This window comes from Dipteris shenzhenensis, chromosome 27, assembly GCF_047967505.1.
Source record: "Dipteris shenzhenensis isolate YYH24624 ecotype China chromosome 27, Dip_SZ_1.0, whole genome shotgun sequence".
NCBI lineage: Eukaryota > Viridiplantae > Streptophyta > Polypodiopsida > Gleicheniales > Dipteridaceae > Dipteris > Dipteris shenzhenensis.
The window spans coordinates 5978037-5997335 of record NC_141622.1 but is presented as its reverse complement, the minus strand read 5'-3'; the positions used below and the strand labels follow the sequence as shown (position 1 = coordinate 5997335).

The 19299-nt window shown below is 45.6% G+C and overlaps 1 protein-coding gene across 1 annotated transcript in view; it reads left to right on the top strand.

The window, feature by feature from the left end:
- The first annotated feature begins 2196 nt into the window (after positions 1-2196).
- LOC147883789 (phosphatidate cytidylyltransferase 2-like) overlaps positions 2197-19299 on the top strand; it is a 46108-nt gene continuing 29005 nt past the window's right edge. The window contains exons 1-3 of the mRNA XM_087398098.1: positions 2197-2555; positions 2640-2878; positions 2976-3127. Of these exons, the coding sequence (XP_087254224.1) occupies positions 2448-2555; positions 2640-2878; positions 2976-3127 (499 nt within the window). The 5' untranslated portion in view covers positions 2197-2447. The remainder of the gene's footprint in view (positions 2556-2639; positions 2879-2975; positions 3128-19299) is intronic.

Here is a 19299-nt window from a genome sequence, read left to right as displayed (position 1 = left end):
TCATGGCATTAGTAGAGGCTTGTGATTGGAAAAAAGCCATGGACAAAGAATTTGATTCTCTCCAATGCAAACATGTGTGGACCTTGGCTAGTTCCCCCTAAAATTGCACCATACTTCCAAGTGGCTCCTTAAGAAGAAATAAAATGCAGATGGAACTCTTGCCTATGTTGGTGCCTCATGGATTTGCTAAGACTTATAAGGTGGAATACACAGAGACATATGATCGTAGAAAAGACAAATTGAGATGTCAAACCGCTCAACTACTAGCTAATAATGAAAAACCAAAGAGCATCTTGCCCTCAAATTATTGGGAAAACTTCAAACAGGCTCCTCAATTCAACTAAACAAATGAAAATAACCAAGGAACCTTAATCGTTGCCCACTTCACCTAGAATCACCTAAGGGTTGCCAATGGTTGCTCCCTTGGACACGTAAGAGAAACAAACATGCTAAAACAAGCATAATGAATCAATAGCTACACAAATGCACAAAACACACAAGAGTCCAAACCAACAAAGCAAAGAAAGATAGAAGTTCACACACAATAAACCATTGTTCATGTAAGAAAACCAATGAAAGGGACATGGTAAAACCAAACATCAACCAGTAGAACATGAAAGATCCACACAGTGCACTAGAATCCAATGCTGAACAAACAAGAGACATCAACTAGGGAAAGGAAAGCGATCAAGCTAAACACCACTAATATAATCAAGTGAGGGAAATGAGGGGGAGAGGAAATAACGAAAAAGGAAAGTTATTCAATCACTATTCATGAAATTATGTACATGGTCAGTTCCCTATCAATGCTAGAAATGAAACTCTTAGACAAGAACTAGCTTGTAAAGAGCTTAAGGGGTGGGCAGAAAGATGAGAGAAAGATGCACATGAAACAACCAAAATAGCTAACACATCATTTGCCAATTTATCCGTTCAGAGCATTAGAATAAACAAAATAGGTTCCTATAAATACAACATAGACTCATGACACCCAGAGATCAAAACAAACAAATTGGGTGACTAAAGACTATCTCCCTTATAGGACAACCACCAGAGTCCAACAATGTTCACATTAAAAAATCAAGCCACCACATCGTAAGACAAACAAAGCTAGATTGCTTTTTGCAAAAAAGGGTCGATTCTATAGGACCAATGCAAGAAGTATTGATTGTTTGCAAAAAAAAAAACACAAACAAGTAACATAAAGAATCAACTGTCATAGCACAAAACTAGTAGTAAAACAAAAGTAGAGATTATGTGTTGGTTAGATGGTAGCTGCTATTCAAACTTGAACTAATAAATAAATAAAAAGAAGAACAATGGAAAATGCACTACATAGTGGGGCACAATGACAGTTTTTGAGGTAGTAGGCTTCACATAACACACTGTGTGAGCAGTGTGCACAGTGGCACAATTTTCAAGGCTGCCAGATAGCAGAAAGTTGTTACCCTAAATAAAGTCTACTAGAGATAGCAAATTCTAGTTAAAGGAACAAGGTGTTGCATCATGTATGGGAGTCCATACTTCGTACATGAAAGCTTCCCTCTACCAATCAATAAGAATAGTCCTTGATGTTTGACCACGTCGTGCAGAGGATTCTGAAGCAAGAAGACACTTCAGGCTGCATGACATGAAAAAACTAGCATAATGATTGAATAAGCCAGTTGATGTAGGTCTCATTCCGCTTCTATGAGCATTTCTTCGAAGTAGGCAGGATGCCTTCTTCACTTTCCTCTCCAACACATCCTCAACTAGTAATCGTTGCATGGTGTTCAATTTGCGAAGGTCATGGTGATACTCATTGTTAGCCATGTGTGTATAGGTGAAATTATCTGCTATGTGATGTGGCATTGGCTTGTTTAGTCTTTCCTTTTCTAAGGGAAGGTCAAATTCATTACTATCTTGCCCGAGGTCTCTACCACTAATCGCAAAAACAAACTGCTCCTAGGTACTCCTCTCTACCGCTGGCATCTCTAGGAGTAGGGTCCCTCTTGTTTATTCTGTGCCAACTTTAGATTGTTGAAGTTGCCTCCTATAATCCATGAGTTGACATCTGGGAGACACTCTATCAGGCATCTCCAAAAGGTCAGCTGGTGTTGTCTACATGCACACAATTCAAATCATTTATTCATCTTGTCAATTGTTATCCTTTGAGAGAAGGCAGTGCTCACGAGTGCTTGTACTACTTGTGTTTTTCAAAACAAAATTGTCATCCGCCTCACTCCTTCCTCGCCTCTCTTTCGTCATCCCCTGGCTATGGCTTTTCTCGACTTCCCTTCGATTTCCTTGAGGCCTTTCAGCCAGGGTTTCTCCACGTCGCACAAAGCTTGGGCATCTTCCGCATTGCCAGGATCGGAATATTAGCTCCACTTTTCCTTTCCACCGCAAGCAATTCGCAGCTCCGTGTAGAGAGACACAAACAAGCGTCAACGTCACGCTGGTGCTTGATGGACGGGGAGAGTTCCAAACCGTTGCGGTCCAGAGGTGGAGCTTCTTCCGTCTTATCTCACTCTTTACGGCATCGCATTCGCCGACGTGCTGCCGACGAAAACAGAGTAAGTCTTGACTCTCGGCTTGTTTACTGAAATTACTTACGTGCGAATTGATTATAAGTAGCTCAATGCATGGATTACACTCAGAACGAGGCAAACGGAGATCCTCTCCTGGTGGACGATCGGGAAAAGTACCGGAAATTTAGAACTAGAGCTCTATCAACAGTATGGATGATTGCCGCTTTCATCTTCATCATATACATGGGCCATTTGTATATCTGGGCGATGATCGTCGTGATTCAAATATTTATGGCGAGAGAGCTCTTTATCTTGGCCCGGGCGTCCCAAAGGGAAAAGCAACTACCCGGCTTCCGCTTGCTAAACTGGTGCGCGTTTGAGCTGGGCTGAAAGAGACAGTCGCAGGGATTGTGTTAATAATCGCATTCTAAGCTGTGACTAACATTTGCAAATATTTATTTGTAGGCACTTCTTCTTTACAGCAATGGTGTACGTGTATGGTCGTTTTCTCAGCAAACAGCTTGTGAGCGCCATATCGTCTGACAAACTCTTGTCCCAATTGTTTAGCGGATTCATACAATACCACATGCTTATCTGCTACTTTCTGTATATTGCAGGTGAGTACGGCCATTTTCCTTGATTTGGCCTCGTTCACGCGTCTAGTGGTTGCCTATGTGTTAATAGTGCACATTGCCAGCCTATAATTGCAAGGCAGGGTGTAACTGTTTGTTCTAAGCGGAAACTGCTGCAAAGCCATTGCTGAATACTTTGGTTTAGGGGTATAGCTATCGTTTTCGAAGTCTCTGCACAGACAGAAAAGCAATTGCACTATACTTTTCCAACGTTAGAGGTACTAAAGAGCTTTAGTTTGGACTTCGATTTTTATTTTTGTCTTCTTCTAAGAACCCTTTATCCTTGCTCCCGGCACGCCTGTGTACTCTGGAATAGCTAAAGGGGGAATTGCGTTGAGAGGCTCTTACAGATAAGCCGGGAGCCAAAGCTAAGCTGGTCACCTCAAGTTGTGGTAGTTATGAGACTTCTTAAGGGACCAGGAACGTGACCAAGGTTAAAATGAAGGTCCAAATAAAGTTTGCCACAGAAATAAAGGAATGGAGCTATTGTTTTTGTATGTGAGGATCTTTTTTTCTTTTAAGAAGTATAAAGCAAATAATGATTGATTGGATTGCAAAAGGTGGTTAACTGCCCCCTCCCTTCCCTTTTTGTACCTACACTTGTCTGGAATATAGCAAAGCTAAACGTGAAGATGTAGGAATGTCCTTGCTGTCTCCAACTGAGAAAACAAGACTACACTCACAAATCTTGCTTCAGACTCTTCACTTATAAGAAGAGATAGATAGAGAACAGTTTCAGAACTGGAGAGAGAGAGTATACAGATGTACACAGCCGATAATAGATCTCATAAAGATGCAGAACTCCTTACACATCAAGCTCCAACAGTGTACCTACAGCCGCAGCAACCTCTGCTGAGGTAAGATGTTACCTTGAACTTCATATGCTGCACTCTCTGATGCAGATCTCCTCCAAAGTGCTGCATGCCTCTGTGACAGGCTCCATGGAGTAGCTGCATCTGGTTGATCTCTGCCTGCTGAAAACATCACTCACAAATCTCGCTTCAGTCTGTGCATTTAGAAGAAGGGTTAGATAGGGAACACTTTCAGAAGTGGAGAGTGACAGAATACAGATATACAACCAATAATAGATCTATAAAGATGTAGAAAACTGTACATAACAAGTTCCAACGTCAGCAAGCTTTGCCGAGGTAAGACCACCTAAACTGCGTATGCTGCACTCTTTTATGCAGATCTCCAAAAGACTGCTGCGTGCCTCTTTGACACTTCAGTAGCTTCTGGTTGAGCTCTGCTTGCTTCTCCTTCCTGAGAGTCTAGTGCTCTCCTTTCTGCTCAAGTTATGCACACAGGCTGAGGGCTGCTCACATTGAACTAACAATAGCCCCCCAAGGGGGCCTTGGTAACCCTGCAAACCGGCTGACCTCAGGCTGTCAACCGACCAGGTCTGGCCCTCTGCTGACTGATCTGGTCCCTTCTTTAGCCCAATGTACCAGTTGCACCTGACTGCCTTGTGCGCTCTGCTGCTGGTCCTGGCCTACTCTGCCATGTGGTAGCCAGCGATTGGCCAGCCTCTGTTGCAGGTCTGCTGACTGGCAATCAGTCTGGCCAGACTGATTGCCGACTCAGTCTGTTAATGGGCTGGCCAGCACAGGTCTGCCGGCCTGCTGCTGCCATCTTCTGCTTGTCTAAACTGTTCCCCTCCGGCCCTGCCAAGCAGGTGCCTATGTGCTGGCTATGTGCCCTGATCCAAGGCCTAAACGGACCTGTCCAGCTGCTGCTGCTATGTTAGCCATGTCAGTTGACCAGGGTGGTGCAATGGACTGCCCTAAAATAACATCAAGAACCACCCCTCTCTTGGGATGCATTAATTCCTTTGCCCCTAGGCACAATTTTTGCAATAGGCCCTTGGCCTTAGATCTACCTAGTCTGGTGCTATCAGCCCTCACCTAGGACCTTGACATTAAATCCCTCCCGATCATTTACATGAAGCGCAAACACATATATTACAGAGATAGATCCATTAAGGGAAACGTCGACTGATTCTTCCGAGGTCATGCTACCTCGGCTAGAGCGTAACATTCCTTCCTTCTTCAGACATCAGCGTCCTCGATGATAAAATCTGGGAACACTCTCCGCAACTGATATACGGATTCCCAGGTAGCTTCAGATAGAGGCTGACCATGCCATGCAACCAACACCGTGGGTATCTTCCGATTTCGTATTTGCATTGTTCCACAGTCTAGGATTCTTGTTGGTTTGCGCCTTGCAATATCCTCTATCTCCTGAAACAAAACCACACCTTCGATTAGTGAGTCACATGTATGTAAAAATTTCTTTAAGCGCGAAACATGAAAAACCGGGTGCGCCTTACACCCATGTCGCAATTCCAATTTATAGGCTACACTGCCTATTCTCTTTAGAATTAACCACGGCCCACAGTATCGAGGTGATAACTTAGCACACTCTCCTGAAGTCAGTGACTTCGAGTGCGAAGGAACTCTGAGAAAAACTTTTTCTCATTCCTTAAATACACCTTGGCTCTATCCATAGCCTGGCGGATATTAGCTCTCGCAAGTGCTAGCATCTCCCGCATCTGAACCACAAAGTTCGCGGCACTAGGCACTTTCTGAGGTACTCCAACTATAGTCGGGTTGGCTGGTCTATAACCATAGTTCAGTTCAAATGGACTGAACCCGGTAGAGGAATGTTTTCTATCATTGTAGGCAAACTCCAACAATGGCAACCACTTGTCCCACGTATGTTGCCTCAATGACATATATGCCCTCAGCATATCCTCTAAAGTTTGGTTGACTCTCTCTGTCTGACCATTCGTCTCAGGATGATCCCCACTACTCATTCCCAACTCAGTCCTCAGTGCCTCAAATACCGCCGTCCAAAAATGACTGGTAAATCTGACATCTCGGTCTGATACTATGGATCTAGGCAATCCATGCAGACGAAATATATGTCTAATAAATAAATCCGCCACTTGCGGGGCACTAACAGACTCGCTAGTCGGAATGAAGTGAGCCATCTTGGTTAGACGATCAACTACCACAAGGATAGAATCATACCCTCCTTGCGTCGTAGGCAGCCCTATAATAAAGTCCATGGAAATGCTCTCCCACTTACTTAGTGGTATTTCCAAGGGCTGTAAAAGTCCTGGTGGCTTCACCCGCTCGGCCTTACTTACCTGACACGAAAAACACCGTGTCACATATTCATGAATATGCTTTTTCATCTTTGGCCAAAAGAAATCTTGCTTCACGAGATCATATGTCTTCTCGACTCCTGGATGTCCCGCACATGGGCTATCATGGCATTGTCGAATGACTCTCTGCCTGAGATCATTCTGACTAGGTACTACAACCTTGCCATTTCTAACTAGCATACCATCCCTTATGGTATATCTTGCATAGGTTTGGCCTTTTCTGGATGCCAGGTCATCCTTCTCACTTTCCCTGGGCTTCAACACATGAGCCTTAGGCCATAAGCTCTGGACAAACTCGTCTACTTTTTGAGTTTCTCTTATCTCGGTCATTAGAGCACTCTCTAATACCGTGAAACTCAGGTTGTGCATAATGCGAGATAACGCATCAGCAACCTTATTGTCTTTTCCTCTTCGGTACCGAATCGTTAAATTAAACTCCTGCATGAGCTCTGCCCACCGAGCTTGGCGGCCCCTCAAGTCAGGCTGTTTACAAAAATGTTTCAGAGTATCATGATCCACATCCACATAAAACTCTGAACCATATAAGTAATGTCTCCATGTTTTCAAAGCATGGATGACAGCATACAACTCTGATTCATGAGTTGGCCAATTCCTTTGAGAGGGAGAAAGCTTCTTGCTTTCAAAGGCTACTGGCCTTTCCTCTTGAAGGAGGACTGCTCCTACCGCAATGCCACTTGCATCGGTTTCTAGGAACAACGGTTTCTGGGGATCAACTATTTTTAACACCGGTCCCGAGACCACAGCTTGTTTTATGGTGTTTAAACTTTCTTGTTGATTCTACCCCCAAATAAAAGGTACTTTATCTGAGGTCAGATCAGTCAATGGCGATACTATTCCGGAGTATCCTTTGATATGCCTTCTATAAAACTGGACAAACCCCAAGAATGATCGCAGCGCGGTCAGACTCTGAGGGATTGGCCAAGTTAGTATCGCAGCCACTTTCTTCGGATCCATTTCTACCCCCGTCGAGTAATTATGAACCCTAAATATTCAAGCCTAACCATACACAGTATAGTTTTCTTTTTATTTACATAAAGACTGGCTTTCCTCAAAGTACTGAACACTACTCTTAAGTATTCACGATGTTCAGTAATACTTTTACTGAATATTAGGTTATCGTCAATAAAATGTACTACGAACTTTCCGATATACGGACGTAGTAAATCGTTCATAAGCATGACGAATGTCGCTGGAGCATTGATAAGTTCGAAGGGCATTACCAAAAACTCATAATGACCAAACCTGCTTGTGAAAGCGGTTTTATGCACATCCTCGGCTCTAATCCGGATTTGATGGTAGCCGCACTTAAGATCGATCTTACTGAAAATCACGGCTCCATGTAATGCATCTAGCAAATCATCAATCCGAGCCATCGGATACCTGTGCTTAACAGTGATATTATTCAATGCTCTGTAATCTATACAGAGGCGAAACGTATCATCTTTTTTCTTCTTTGATATCACTGGCGAAGCAAAAGGTGAGAAACTTGGTTGAATTTGCCCCAACTTGAGGTATTCTTCCAGTTGTCTACGCACCTCCGCCTCTTCAGCAAAACTCATTCTATAGGGAGGTCTATTTACAGGTTCTGCCTCCGGGATCAGTTCAATCTTATGTTGAACTTTCCGCCCTGGAGGTAACCCATAAGGTAGTTCATCCCTAAAACATTCAGAACTCCTCTGTTATATGATTAGCCAACTTGACCATCTCACCACTTTGCGTAACATCAGTGCTAGCCGAAGAATCATCAACCGGCTCTACCGATGCTGTGCAAAGGAATAAAAACTCTACTTGAGCTTTTCGGATTTCCATCATGGAAACCAATGGTCCCTGAGATATATCTTTCTCACCTCGTAAGACATAAAGCATATCATTCATCTTGAATTGATATACGTGCTTTTTCCAATCAATGGCTGGATTCTTCCTAGAATGCCACGCCATCCCCAGGGCTATATCTGCATGAGCAAGCTTGGTCATTTCAAAATCAAGCTTCTCAGCATAGTCCTGAATACGAAGCTCCAACTGGGTAACCCTTTGGTCCCATACTTCAGTTGAACTTCCATCTGCCATCCTGACTGTATACACATAGTCAGATGGACTTGTCTTTAATTTCAGCCTCTTCACGAGCTTGGAGTTAATCACATTGTGAGTTGACGCCGAGTCAAACAACACAATGACATCATGACTGGCCACTTGCCCTTTCATTTTAATTAACTCCGTATCATTAAAGGCCGTATACCCCGTTGTTGCGGGCTTAGATAGGATGTTATCAGGTGCACTCGTCACTAACTTAGCAACAGATACACATAATAAACAAGGTACTAACCTCTGAGAAGATCCCGCTAGCTGAATCTGCATCTCTTCCGCTCTGGGACTTCCCTGCATCTCCACGTCGCACTCTGAGATCACCATCTCAGCCATCCGACGATATTTGTTACGTGGACAATCCTTCCACTGGTGAGGTTGAAGGCAACCAAAACATAAGCCTTCTCTCCTCGCTTTTTCCCTCTGTTCTGGGTTCAAGGGAGACTTAGACCAAGCCCGGGCTGCCATTGGGGTTACTTTCCTTTTCACTCCAATGGTGGTACTTGGTTTAGGAGTTTCAGCCGGTCTCGCCTGCTTGGCTTGACCACTCGGCTGCGAACCACTCCCTCTACTAGCCCACTTCTTCTTAAACCCAGATTTCTTCGGATACCCATACTGGGTTCCGACCTGTGCAAACCCACTTGGCTTGCTGTCCTTGGCATCCTCGTAGTTCAGGGCTATAGCTATTGCATCATCTAGCGTGTTCGCGTACTTAGCCCGAACTTCCATTTTTATTCGATCATTCAATCCAAATATGAAATCTTTCACTTGGATTGATTGAGGCAGGGGCTCTCTCGAAACTTATCAGTGTACTTTGCCACTGATAAATTTCTCTGATGAAGGTTCCTATATTGATCTCAAGCTTGGGATGCTTCGTCAGGAGGTAAGAAGTGTTTCCTAAACTCTCTTTTAAACCCCTCCCAGGTAGTGGATGCTATGCCATCTTTTTGTTGTTTAATCCACCACCGATCCGCTGCCTCACTAAACATATGGGTGGCCTCGCGGATCTTTTTGATGTCATTTCTGATTTCACAAATGGCGAACGCCTCCTCCCATTTGTGTAACAAGGTCTCAATGACATCGGAGCTACGGTCGTTCATCCGACCAGAATACTTTTCCGGTGTGTAATTTGCAATATTTGGCACTTTAGCCTTCCTAGGCTCGACCGTATGGACACTAGACTCCAGTTCCTCGAGAAGGTCTGGCAGACATACTCTGTATCGCTCTCCTAAGTTCGGATTGCCCTGCATTGGCCTGTAATTGCTGCGCTAACAACTGTTGCAAGGCATCCTCCAGCAATGCAATCCTGCCAGATAAAGTGTGAGCTACTAGGCGCGATCCCTGCTGGGTCGGCCGGACTCCTGATTCACCAAGGTCCCTCCTGCAAGCCCCTTCTTCTGCTTCCATTCCGTTCGATGGGTGGTTTGTTTTGTTTTGATTTTGTTTTGATTTGGGGTTATATATATATATATAAAATTAAAACCACCACTAGCCAACTGTATTTACAAGTTGACACAATTCAGTGTACCAATAATCTGACACAATTCCCTATACTAGGGAATTCCTGCAATCCCACATGCACACTGACTAGGCATTTGATACATGCATAACCCAAACAGCGCTTTTCCCTATACTAGGGAATTTCCTGCAAACTGCTGACTCTGATCGAAGCACACATGCATACACACAGGTATAGTAACTGTAGACTCCGCTATACTGAAACAAACTGTATAACCAAACGAAAATCTTATAGCGAAGGAAAGTTTGATGCTCCCTGGAAGCTCCATGCAATCCGAGTCCCCGAAGGCTGCAGCCTCCACGTATGATCTGCTTGCAACTGATACAACCTTTATTTTCCTTCACTTCTGTTTGGAATGTGTCGCAGCCTGAGAGAGGCCTGCGTGATCTTTGACGAAACCAATAGGTTGTTCGTCAACCTATCATCTACCTTGACTAGCCTTACACTCAATCTGGGTTCCCAAGGTTTGCTGGATCGTCACTAGTTACGAGTAGATTGCTGGCGTTGCAAATCGCTGCACATATGCGTACCAACGAAGCAGACCACGGCTAGCCAGCATCACTGCGTCACTTTTGGCACCGTGGCGATTTCCCCCTATCCGTCGTCATGCCACATCCCTCTCTGGTTCTGCTGTGATCGCGGGAGTGCCAACAGTCTCAATTCAGAATCCTTCGTCAATCGTATGCACATATGGGGCCTCCGTTAAATTAGTCCAGCGCCCACGGTGTGTAGGCCAATCGTCCGTCAGCACCTTTCCTTGGGCTTCCTATCGATCTGGTCAGCCACCAATTACCGATGTCGACAAACCATGCATGAATCTTCCGCTCCAACCCAGCCACACCGACTGCGTGCCCCACTGTCGTCGCTGCCTTACGGGACCCCCAACTCCAGCCACGAACAATCGACACCCTCTGCTATACTATTCGTCAAACCACCTTATAGGAGCGCCATCCAACACGGACTGCGTCAACCCTTCGTTGAGGAGGCTCGTTGCGATCAGTGCGTCGCCTACGCCAACCGTCGCAGCAGAACATCAATCGAAGAAGCCCGTCCACCTGGTCCCGTCACGTACAGCCTTCGTCACCTATCCTTGATCTCTCCACAGGCTCTGATACCAAATGTTAAGCACTATCTCTACTTCCCCTCTCTTGAAGATCACGGGAGTAGCACCATGAATCTCCACCCAGCCATATCTCGCTGAGGCTGATGAGCAGACAGAGATCTTCGTTACAAATTCACGTGAATCATTTCCTTCTCTTCTCACTCTAGCCTCAGCAAGCCCCAATTCCCTAGATAGATCTAGATGCCACATGTCATCCATATGGGGCCTTCCTAATGCAACATTCCACCCCTCTCTTGGGATGCATTAATTCCTTTGCCCCTAGGCACAATTTTTGCACTAGGCCCTTGGCCTTAGATCTACCTAGTCTGGTGCTATCAGCCCTCACCTAGAACCTTGACATTAAATCCCTCCCGATCATTTACATGAAGCGCAAACACATATATTATAGAGATAGATCCATTAAGGGAAATGTCGACTGATTCTTCCGAGGTCATGCTACCTCGGCTAGAGCATAACATTTTTTGACTTGTGGGAGCTGCTCATACCCCACTCATTGGCCATCTGCTGTCCCCTTCACCTCTCCTACAAGGCTGATCATTTGTGCTCGCATTTGAAGCTCTTTCTTTGCTGCATTTTTGGGTCTACGTCATTTGCAAGTACCCCTTGTGATAGCCACACATTTGCAATGAGTGCAGAAATTTGCGTTTGGTTTTGGGAGAGTGTCCTTCTCTCATTTGCTTTGTCAGATTAGTGCTTTTGCCTTTCATTTTTGGCACCATGGCTAGCAGCAAAGATGATCTTTTTGGAATGCTTGGGGCTGATGACAAGCTTGATGGCACCAATTACCCCATGTGGTCACACATGATGGGGCATGTTTTGGTTGCCAAGAATCTATGGCACATTGTTTCAGGTTTTGAGGCTAGGCCTACATGTAATGCAGCTGCTAGTGCTCCACCTTCTGCCTCTAGTACTACTTCAGGTGATGGGTCTAATGCCACTTCTAGAGCAACTGCATCTACTACAGTACTTTGCCTCCTACACAGGAGCAAATTCAGGGGATGGTCGTGATGCCAAAGCACATGCCTTGATTGCTTTTTCAGTCAAAAGGGTTATTATCCCTCATATCCGGTCTTGCAAGACAGCTAAGCAAGCATGGGATCAGCTTGCATCCTTATATCAGGTGCGGAATGAGGCAAGGGTTGCCTATCTCCGCAAGCAGTTGAAGGACTTGAAGCATGAAGAGGTGGTAACATGGACGCCTATCTTACTAATGTGAAGGATTTGAAAGAGCAATTGGCCAATATTGATGAGATTATGCTTGATTCTCAGCTTGTTTCTAGTACCCTTGATGGGTGCCTAATTCTTATCAGGGCTTTGCTACTACATTGAGGTTGGTTGTAGGTGGCAATGCCAACCATTATTCTTTTGACCAACTGGTTGCTCTTCTCCTTCAAGGGGAGCAAAGTCGTGCAAATCGCAATGGTTCTATGGCTAGTGATCAAGCCTTTGTTGCCTAGCATAAAAACAAAGGCAAAGGCAAGGTTTCAGTTGGTAAACCCCCTCATTCACATGCTGGTCATTCTCATGGTGCCTCTTCTTCGGGGGATAACAAAAAGAAGAGATGTAACTATTGCACGAAACCAGGGCATGATATCTCTGAATGCAGGAAGAGAATTGCATTTGAAAAGAAGAAGAAAGAGTCTAGTCTTGCAGTATCTGGTTCTCCTGGTGCAGAAGATCGACATGAGTCAGCTAATTTTGCACAAGACCAGCATCGGGCTTTCTTGGTTACATGTATGTATAATCCGGATGTTCTTGATGCCTGCATGACAGTTTCTGATGTTCATGATGCCTGGTTCTTTGATAGTGGTGCTAGCAAGCACATTACTTCCTGGAGGAAGTTATCCAGCTCACTAGAGCATACATCTAAGGGGGGAAGTGTCACATGTGCCAATAATGCATCATATACCGTGAAAGGTATTGGGCAGGTTGCTCTTACTTCTGTTTCGGGTGGTCTTGTCACTCTAGAGAATTTGCTTTATGTTCCAGGCATTCACAAGAACCTCATCTCTATTTCAACCATAGCTACATGTGGCTATCAGGTTCTTTTTTATGGTGTTCGGTGTGCAGTGTATGATGCTACACATGCCTTGACCTTGGTCTCCCATGATCAGCGCCACACAATTGCTGATTTGTATGGTTGGTTTTTCAAATGCTCAATAGAAATTTCTTTTCCCTAGGGGAAAAAAAGACTTGGAAAGCTACAATTTCACAAGTAAATGATGCATGTGAGCTCCTTCTACTAGCTGCCCCACTCGAGCACAAAGTTCAGCATACTCTTTTTTTTTTTTTTCAAGAAAATTACTTCATTAAGTATGAATGAAGACCACGAGAGCAAGCTCAAATGCGGGAGTACATCATGCAATGCATGAAAAAACAGCTCAAAGTGAGCTAATAAAGAACCAAGGCGGAGGCTGAAAATGCCATCTCAACCTTGAAGGCAGCTCAGAGAAGAAAGGAGATCCCCTCCAAACTTTGAAAAAAGTAACTCTCCTGGCAGTGGCTGCTCTAGTGGATCCCTACATGCTCCCCAAATGGCCATCAGAGTGTGTACTGTGTTAGTCCAAATACTGGCCATAATCTGGGAAGGGTGATCTTGGATAACTTCCATCGCCTCTGTACACCTAGCTCTCCAAATATGCCAAGCTGCAATGCTAGCTAAAATCTCCCAAGACATGTCTAATGAGGCATGAGCAGCTTTGAAAGGAGTGGGGGGAACATACTGGAGGGAACAAGACTCCACCGAATGTCGCCGAACAATGAAAGCTGAATCTGGATGGTTGCTAAACTCCTCAATTGGTGGCAGAATGAATTGCCTAGACTGCCCCAATAGGGGCTGGTCTGCCCCCAGTCTGGCCAATTCCCTTACAAGCCAGCCAACCAACCATGGCCTATTGGCCTCATCTGCTACCTACTGGTCTGACCACTTGCTAACCTGACTCTTGGCAAGCCAACATGTTTGTGGCCCATAGTTACCAGGGAATGCCCGTTCCCTTCATATGGAGCTTCGGAATGCCGTTCTACTCAGGATGACTATCGGGAACACGAATGCCATTCTACTCAGGATGACTATTGGGAACACCTAGGGAGGGCCAAAATATGAACAACCAAGGAACGTCCCCTAGGCACAAGAACTAGCCGCTGAAAGCCCTATACGGATCAAAGAATTCTTGCTTTGAAGAATTCATTACATTCCTTAGAGAGGGAGACACTAAAGGTATTGTTGAAATTAAGTAATTCAAAATGGCTGGCAGAATTTGATATAGATTTTGGCCTGTTTCAAATAGTCCTTACGGGGTTCATATGTGAGAAGCCTTTGCAATTGCAATACCAAAGAAACTCCCTTCTGCTTCAAATAGTCCTTAAGGGGTTGATATGATAGAAGCATATATGTCAATAGAAGCTTGCAATTGCAATTATACATCCAACGAATGCCGTGCTTATCAAGACATTTGTCGGCCAAGCCTTACAAAAATGTGCCGGCCTCTCAGCAATCGTCGGAGATCCCAACGTCCCATGCTCCCTTATGGCGCACAGGGTGTAGATAATATCTTGCTAGATGGCAATGAGGGTGGTGGCTAGGGGTCTCAAACATTGCACATGCGGAAGCGTAAAACATGAGACAGCAAGAGAGAGAAAGAATGCAAATCAGAGATGAGGCAAAAGTGCTCTGGTATATTGCATAATGTGTGTGTGTGTAAGTGGAACTAGATACAAACAATAGGGCCCTATATATAGGGCAGCAAGTTAGCTGACCGAGGGAGCTGTAATAGCCGACCTAGGTCCAGTCAACCGACCCAGGTGACTGGGCCAATGTGACGCGACACCAGATTTACCCAACCTTGCAAGGTTTACCAACCCTGGTGGCCTGTTTCGTCACTGATTCCTGTCCCTAGGCATTGGGAAAACAGCCCTAGATCTGGCCTCAAACTGTTCCCTAAGCTAGAGATGATCTACTTGTATCATGGCGGGCACACCCACATAGAAGCCCTCGCTCATGAGATGCCTGTTGGAAGGGTCACCTCCCCATCTGTAAGCCCCCAAATGAGGAGAGCGTGGGGGAGATAGACCTAGGGCAGCATATGCCCAGAAAAGAGAGAGGAGAAAGGCACAACGGATGGCAGGATTCGTGGGCAGGTGTAGGGCCTGCACGTGGTGCAATAATGGCGGGGCATGCAGCAGCACATGGCAGCCTAACTGGACAGGTTGGTTGGGCTGGTTGTAGCCAGCCAACCAAGCCTGTTTGTGGGCTGTTCAATGGGCCCTGCATGAAAGAATGGGCCAAGTGGCCCTGGTTAGGCGAGCCACAGCCCCATACATGGGGGGGAGTGGAGGGAGCTGGCACACACTACAAGGGAGGCTGGGCCCCCACTTAAATGAACAGGGCACACAGCCCAAGAGGAGCTGCCCACAGCCCAAAATATAGGGCTGGTGGAGGTGGGTTTTTGAAGGCTGAGTCAGCCATTATGAGGCAGGCCAGTCGGCTATTATGAGGGCCCTAGAGGCCTTAGAGGCCTATATAAAGAGCCCATTGCAGGGCATGACTTCATCCAGCAGGCCAGCAAGATTGGGAGCAGCTATACACACACCCTCAGGCCTACATCTAGGAGGTAGAGGGGTCTAGGAGTTGCTGTAGACTGAGCTCATTAAGGGCTGGACCTTGGCCGTCTTCTAGGGCAGCAAGGAACTGAGATCTTTGGACGGAGAGTCTAAATACGCTCGAGGTGGAGCACGCGGGCTCAGTGTTCTAGAGATATTTGGCAGATAGTAGAAGTACCTTGTGGTAAGATCAAATGACTACGCTCAGACTACGCTTAGGTGGGACTTTGGATCTATTCTTTTGTATTGTGTCCATAGCTTTGGACGGAAATGTATTCTTTTGGTAGTTTCTATATCTTGCTGGATCATCATCTATTTACTAGTCTACACATCTATATGAAGCACATAAGTTTAAGAAGTTTGTGATTCCTCTCACCACACACACTGTGTGAGCTCCTGGGCTATTCTATCAATCTTCCGCTGTGCGTACCCTCTGTTGCTTGATTTCTAACAATGCCCTAATTTCTAACACCTTCTTTGCAGCTCATATGTGAGCACATATGGACCCTCCAGCACCATGAGTACTGGAATCACCTCGGTGATAACACCTAATATTGTGGATCTTCGAGGCAGAATGCCACTAGGAGCAATAAAGAGATTTTCATGTCTTTGATTTTCCATGCCAGTGTGCAGTGAATTCCAACAGTCCATGCCTTGTTTTAGCCTTTCTCAGGCACGCCTTGAGCTCCAAGAATGGCTTGCCTACCTTCTATGAAATTGATATGCCCACCACTCACTACTACACGCTCCAGCACTCCCTCTTAGACATGCGTACAGCAGCGCCTAGTCCTACAATGATGTTTGTGTGAGAAGTGCATCGGAGTTGAATGGAAATGAAGAGAGAAGGAGAGAACCTCACACATACCAAATTGGAAAGGAGAGAGAGAATTGCAAGTGATCTAAGGAAAAACCCCCAAAGCGGTGGGGAATCCTCTCCTATTGATAGGCCAAAACTACTCCAACAAGATAAACAAAACCAATGAGGGGGGGCCTATATATACCCCTAACTCCCCCTAGTTGGTCTGCATACTAGGGGCCAACCAGCCTGCAATGTGGGCCAACCCCTCCTGCTGTACATAAGGGCTGCCACGCAGCTTTACATGGGGCTTCCCCCCCCGCCCTAGAGGCCGACAAGTCTGCCAAATGAGCGACCCTGGCAGGTCCACAAGGGCCAACCTAGCAGCCTATAAAAGGGGCTGCTGGGGCCTGGTATCCTGCCCCATTAGCCACACAGCCCCTCAGCCTGGCTCTGAGTAGGCGCAGCCAAGGGGCTGCCATTGTGCTGGACCTGGTCAGCACTGACCCACAGCCCTCTTGGGAACATGTGCAGCCCTTTGGCACACCCTGTAGGCAAGTAGATCTACCTCCAATACTAGACCACCCTCACGGGGGCGAGCACACCCACAAGCAAAGGCCCTCTCTCTGTACCCTAACCTAGTCTCTATCTCTAGACGGGCACACCCACAAGGAGGGCCCTCACTCTCTACAGTGACATCAGGAGATGTTGACCTCCAACAGTTTGCTGGTTCCTTGCTTTGGATTAGCAGCAATCAACCTCGATCTAGATGCCTCCAATCGTTTCTTCTCTAGGTCCCAGGGGACAACCCAGGGCAGAGTACCTCTTATTGACTCCAAATACATTCAGTTTAGAGGGACAACTCAAGGCTGAGAACCTTTATTGACTCAACACAAACACACATAGCATAGGGGCCTAGAAAGCCCAACCTTGGTCGAAAGGATCCTCGTCCTTAAGAGAGAGGCCATGAACCTCTGCTCTAGCTGCATGTATCTCCTCCCGGGGCTTTTCAGGTTCAGCTTGTTCTTCAGCCAATAGATTGTCATGATGCTTCTCTTGTCCGTGTTCCTTCTTCTTGAAGCAATGGGCTTCAATGTGTCCTTTCCTCTTGCAAAACTTGCAAATAATGTTCTTGTTGGTCTTCCATTTGCTTGTGGAAGCAAATACGTGATCACCAGGAGAGGCAAGAGTGGCTTCCTTATTGCGACGGTCCTTCTCAATGAGGAGTGCCACCATATCATCAAACGTGGTAGTGGCAAGGCGAAGGACTTAGAGTGTGCTCAAAGCGAGAAATTCCATGCAGACTCTTCATAAGGGCAGCCATCTTATCTTCATCATTAGGTGTGAAAGTTGTTGAACAAGAGATTGAAACTGGGCGAGACGATCACTTAACTCATCGCTCTCTTCCATTTTCAAATCATAAAACTTGAGCTTCAGAAAGACTTTAGAGTTGGTGATTTTATTACCAAACCCGCTTAGCGGTCGACTTGCAATCCACATGATGGATGAGAGAGTCGGCTAAGCAAAGACCAATGGTCCAAACAGTAACAAAAGAACTTCGAAATAGTAAGGTGGCTGCAGCAGATGCTTCAAAATGCAGTTGGAGCCTTGGGATATCTGCTGACCAGCAGGCTGTCAGGCCGTCAAGGACGCCTAGACCTCCAACAGCTCCTGAATGGAGGCACCGAGATGTGAAGGAGGTGGCAGGCTGTAAAGGCAAAAAACAGAAGTGAAAAGGCTATGAAGGCAGCAAGAAATGTAGTGGCAGTTGGCTTTGGAGAAGGCTGAATGAGGCTGAGAGGAAGAGACGGCTAGAAGCAGCTGCACAAGAAGGAACTGAGCAGAATTTAGGGTTAGGGCTAGGATGACATGGCAGCTATGGAAGGTGGCTCTAATGCCATGTTAGAAACATGGTGGTGAGAGAGAAACAGAAAGAGAAGGTTAGGGAATGAGGAAATGATGCTCAAATGAAGACATAAAGTAGGCTTTCATTCATTCATCAAGTATATCAAGATAAGTGAAGTACAAGCCTTATATAGGCTTCTCACTCACACACTAGCACCTAGCGCATATGGGATAAGTCCCATAATGACACGTAGCACTCACACATGACTCACACACATGAACTAGTACTAGATCACCTAGTACTACACACCAACACATCACACCAACACACTCTTTGGCTATGCTATCTCAATAGAACTCATAGTAGCGTCCTTAGTTGTGTATCATTTTGAAATGTTAAATGTGTGTGATGAGGTTAAAAACATACCGTTTGTTTTGCAGCCTTCTAACAGCTGTGTTTATGTTACGTCAGCCATAATCACCGAAGCGTTAAGGCTGGGTTATGGTGAGGCGGGAGACCAAGAGGGCTCGACAACACTTGCAGTTAGTAGGGACTTTGAGGTTTGGGTCTAGGATTGTTTCTAGGCCTAGGCATTTAAGAAGTGGTGCAAAGGGAGAACCCATGAGAGGGCTTTTAAGGTAAGGTTCTGTATGTGACACATGGCACCAAAAGAGGAGTCCAATTGGCAAGTGTTGGGTTCAGGGGGGTTTCTAGAGAGAGCCTCATCAAGCAAGAAGGGTGAGAGGTCTTGCTCTAGAGAGAGAGGACACTAGAAGCCATGGCTGGTTGGTGAAAAGAGTAGAGAGCCTTCTCATCTGAAGAATGTCACAGTTTATTTGCCATATTACTGTATTCAGCCCGTCTCCACTTGTAGCGGATACACACTAAAATGTTTTACCTTTGCATTTGTATTGATCCCTTTTACAAGCTTGCTATTTGGTTATAGTTCTTTTATATTATTGGTAATATTCTCCTTTTGTTTTGAAAGTTAAAGCAAGTTTT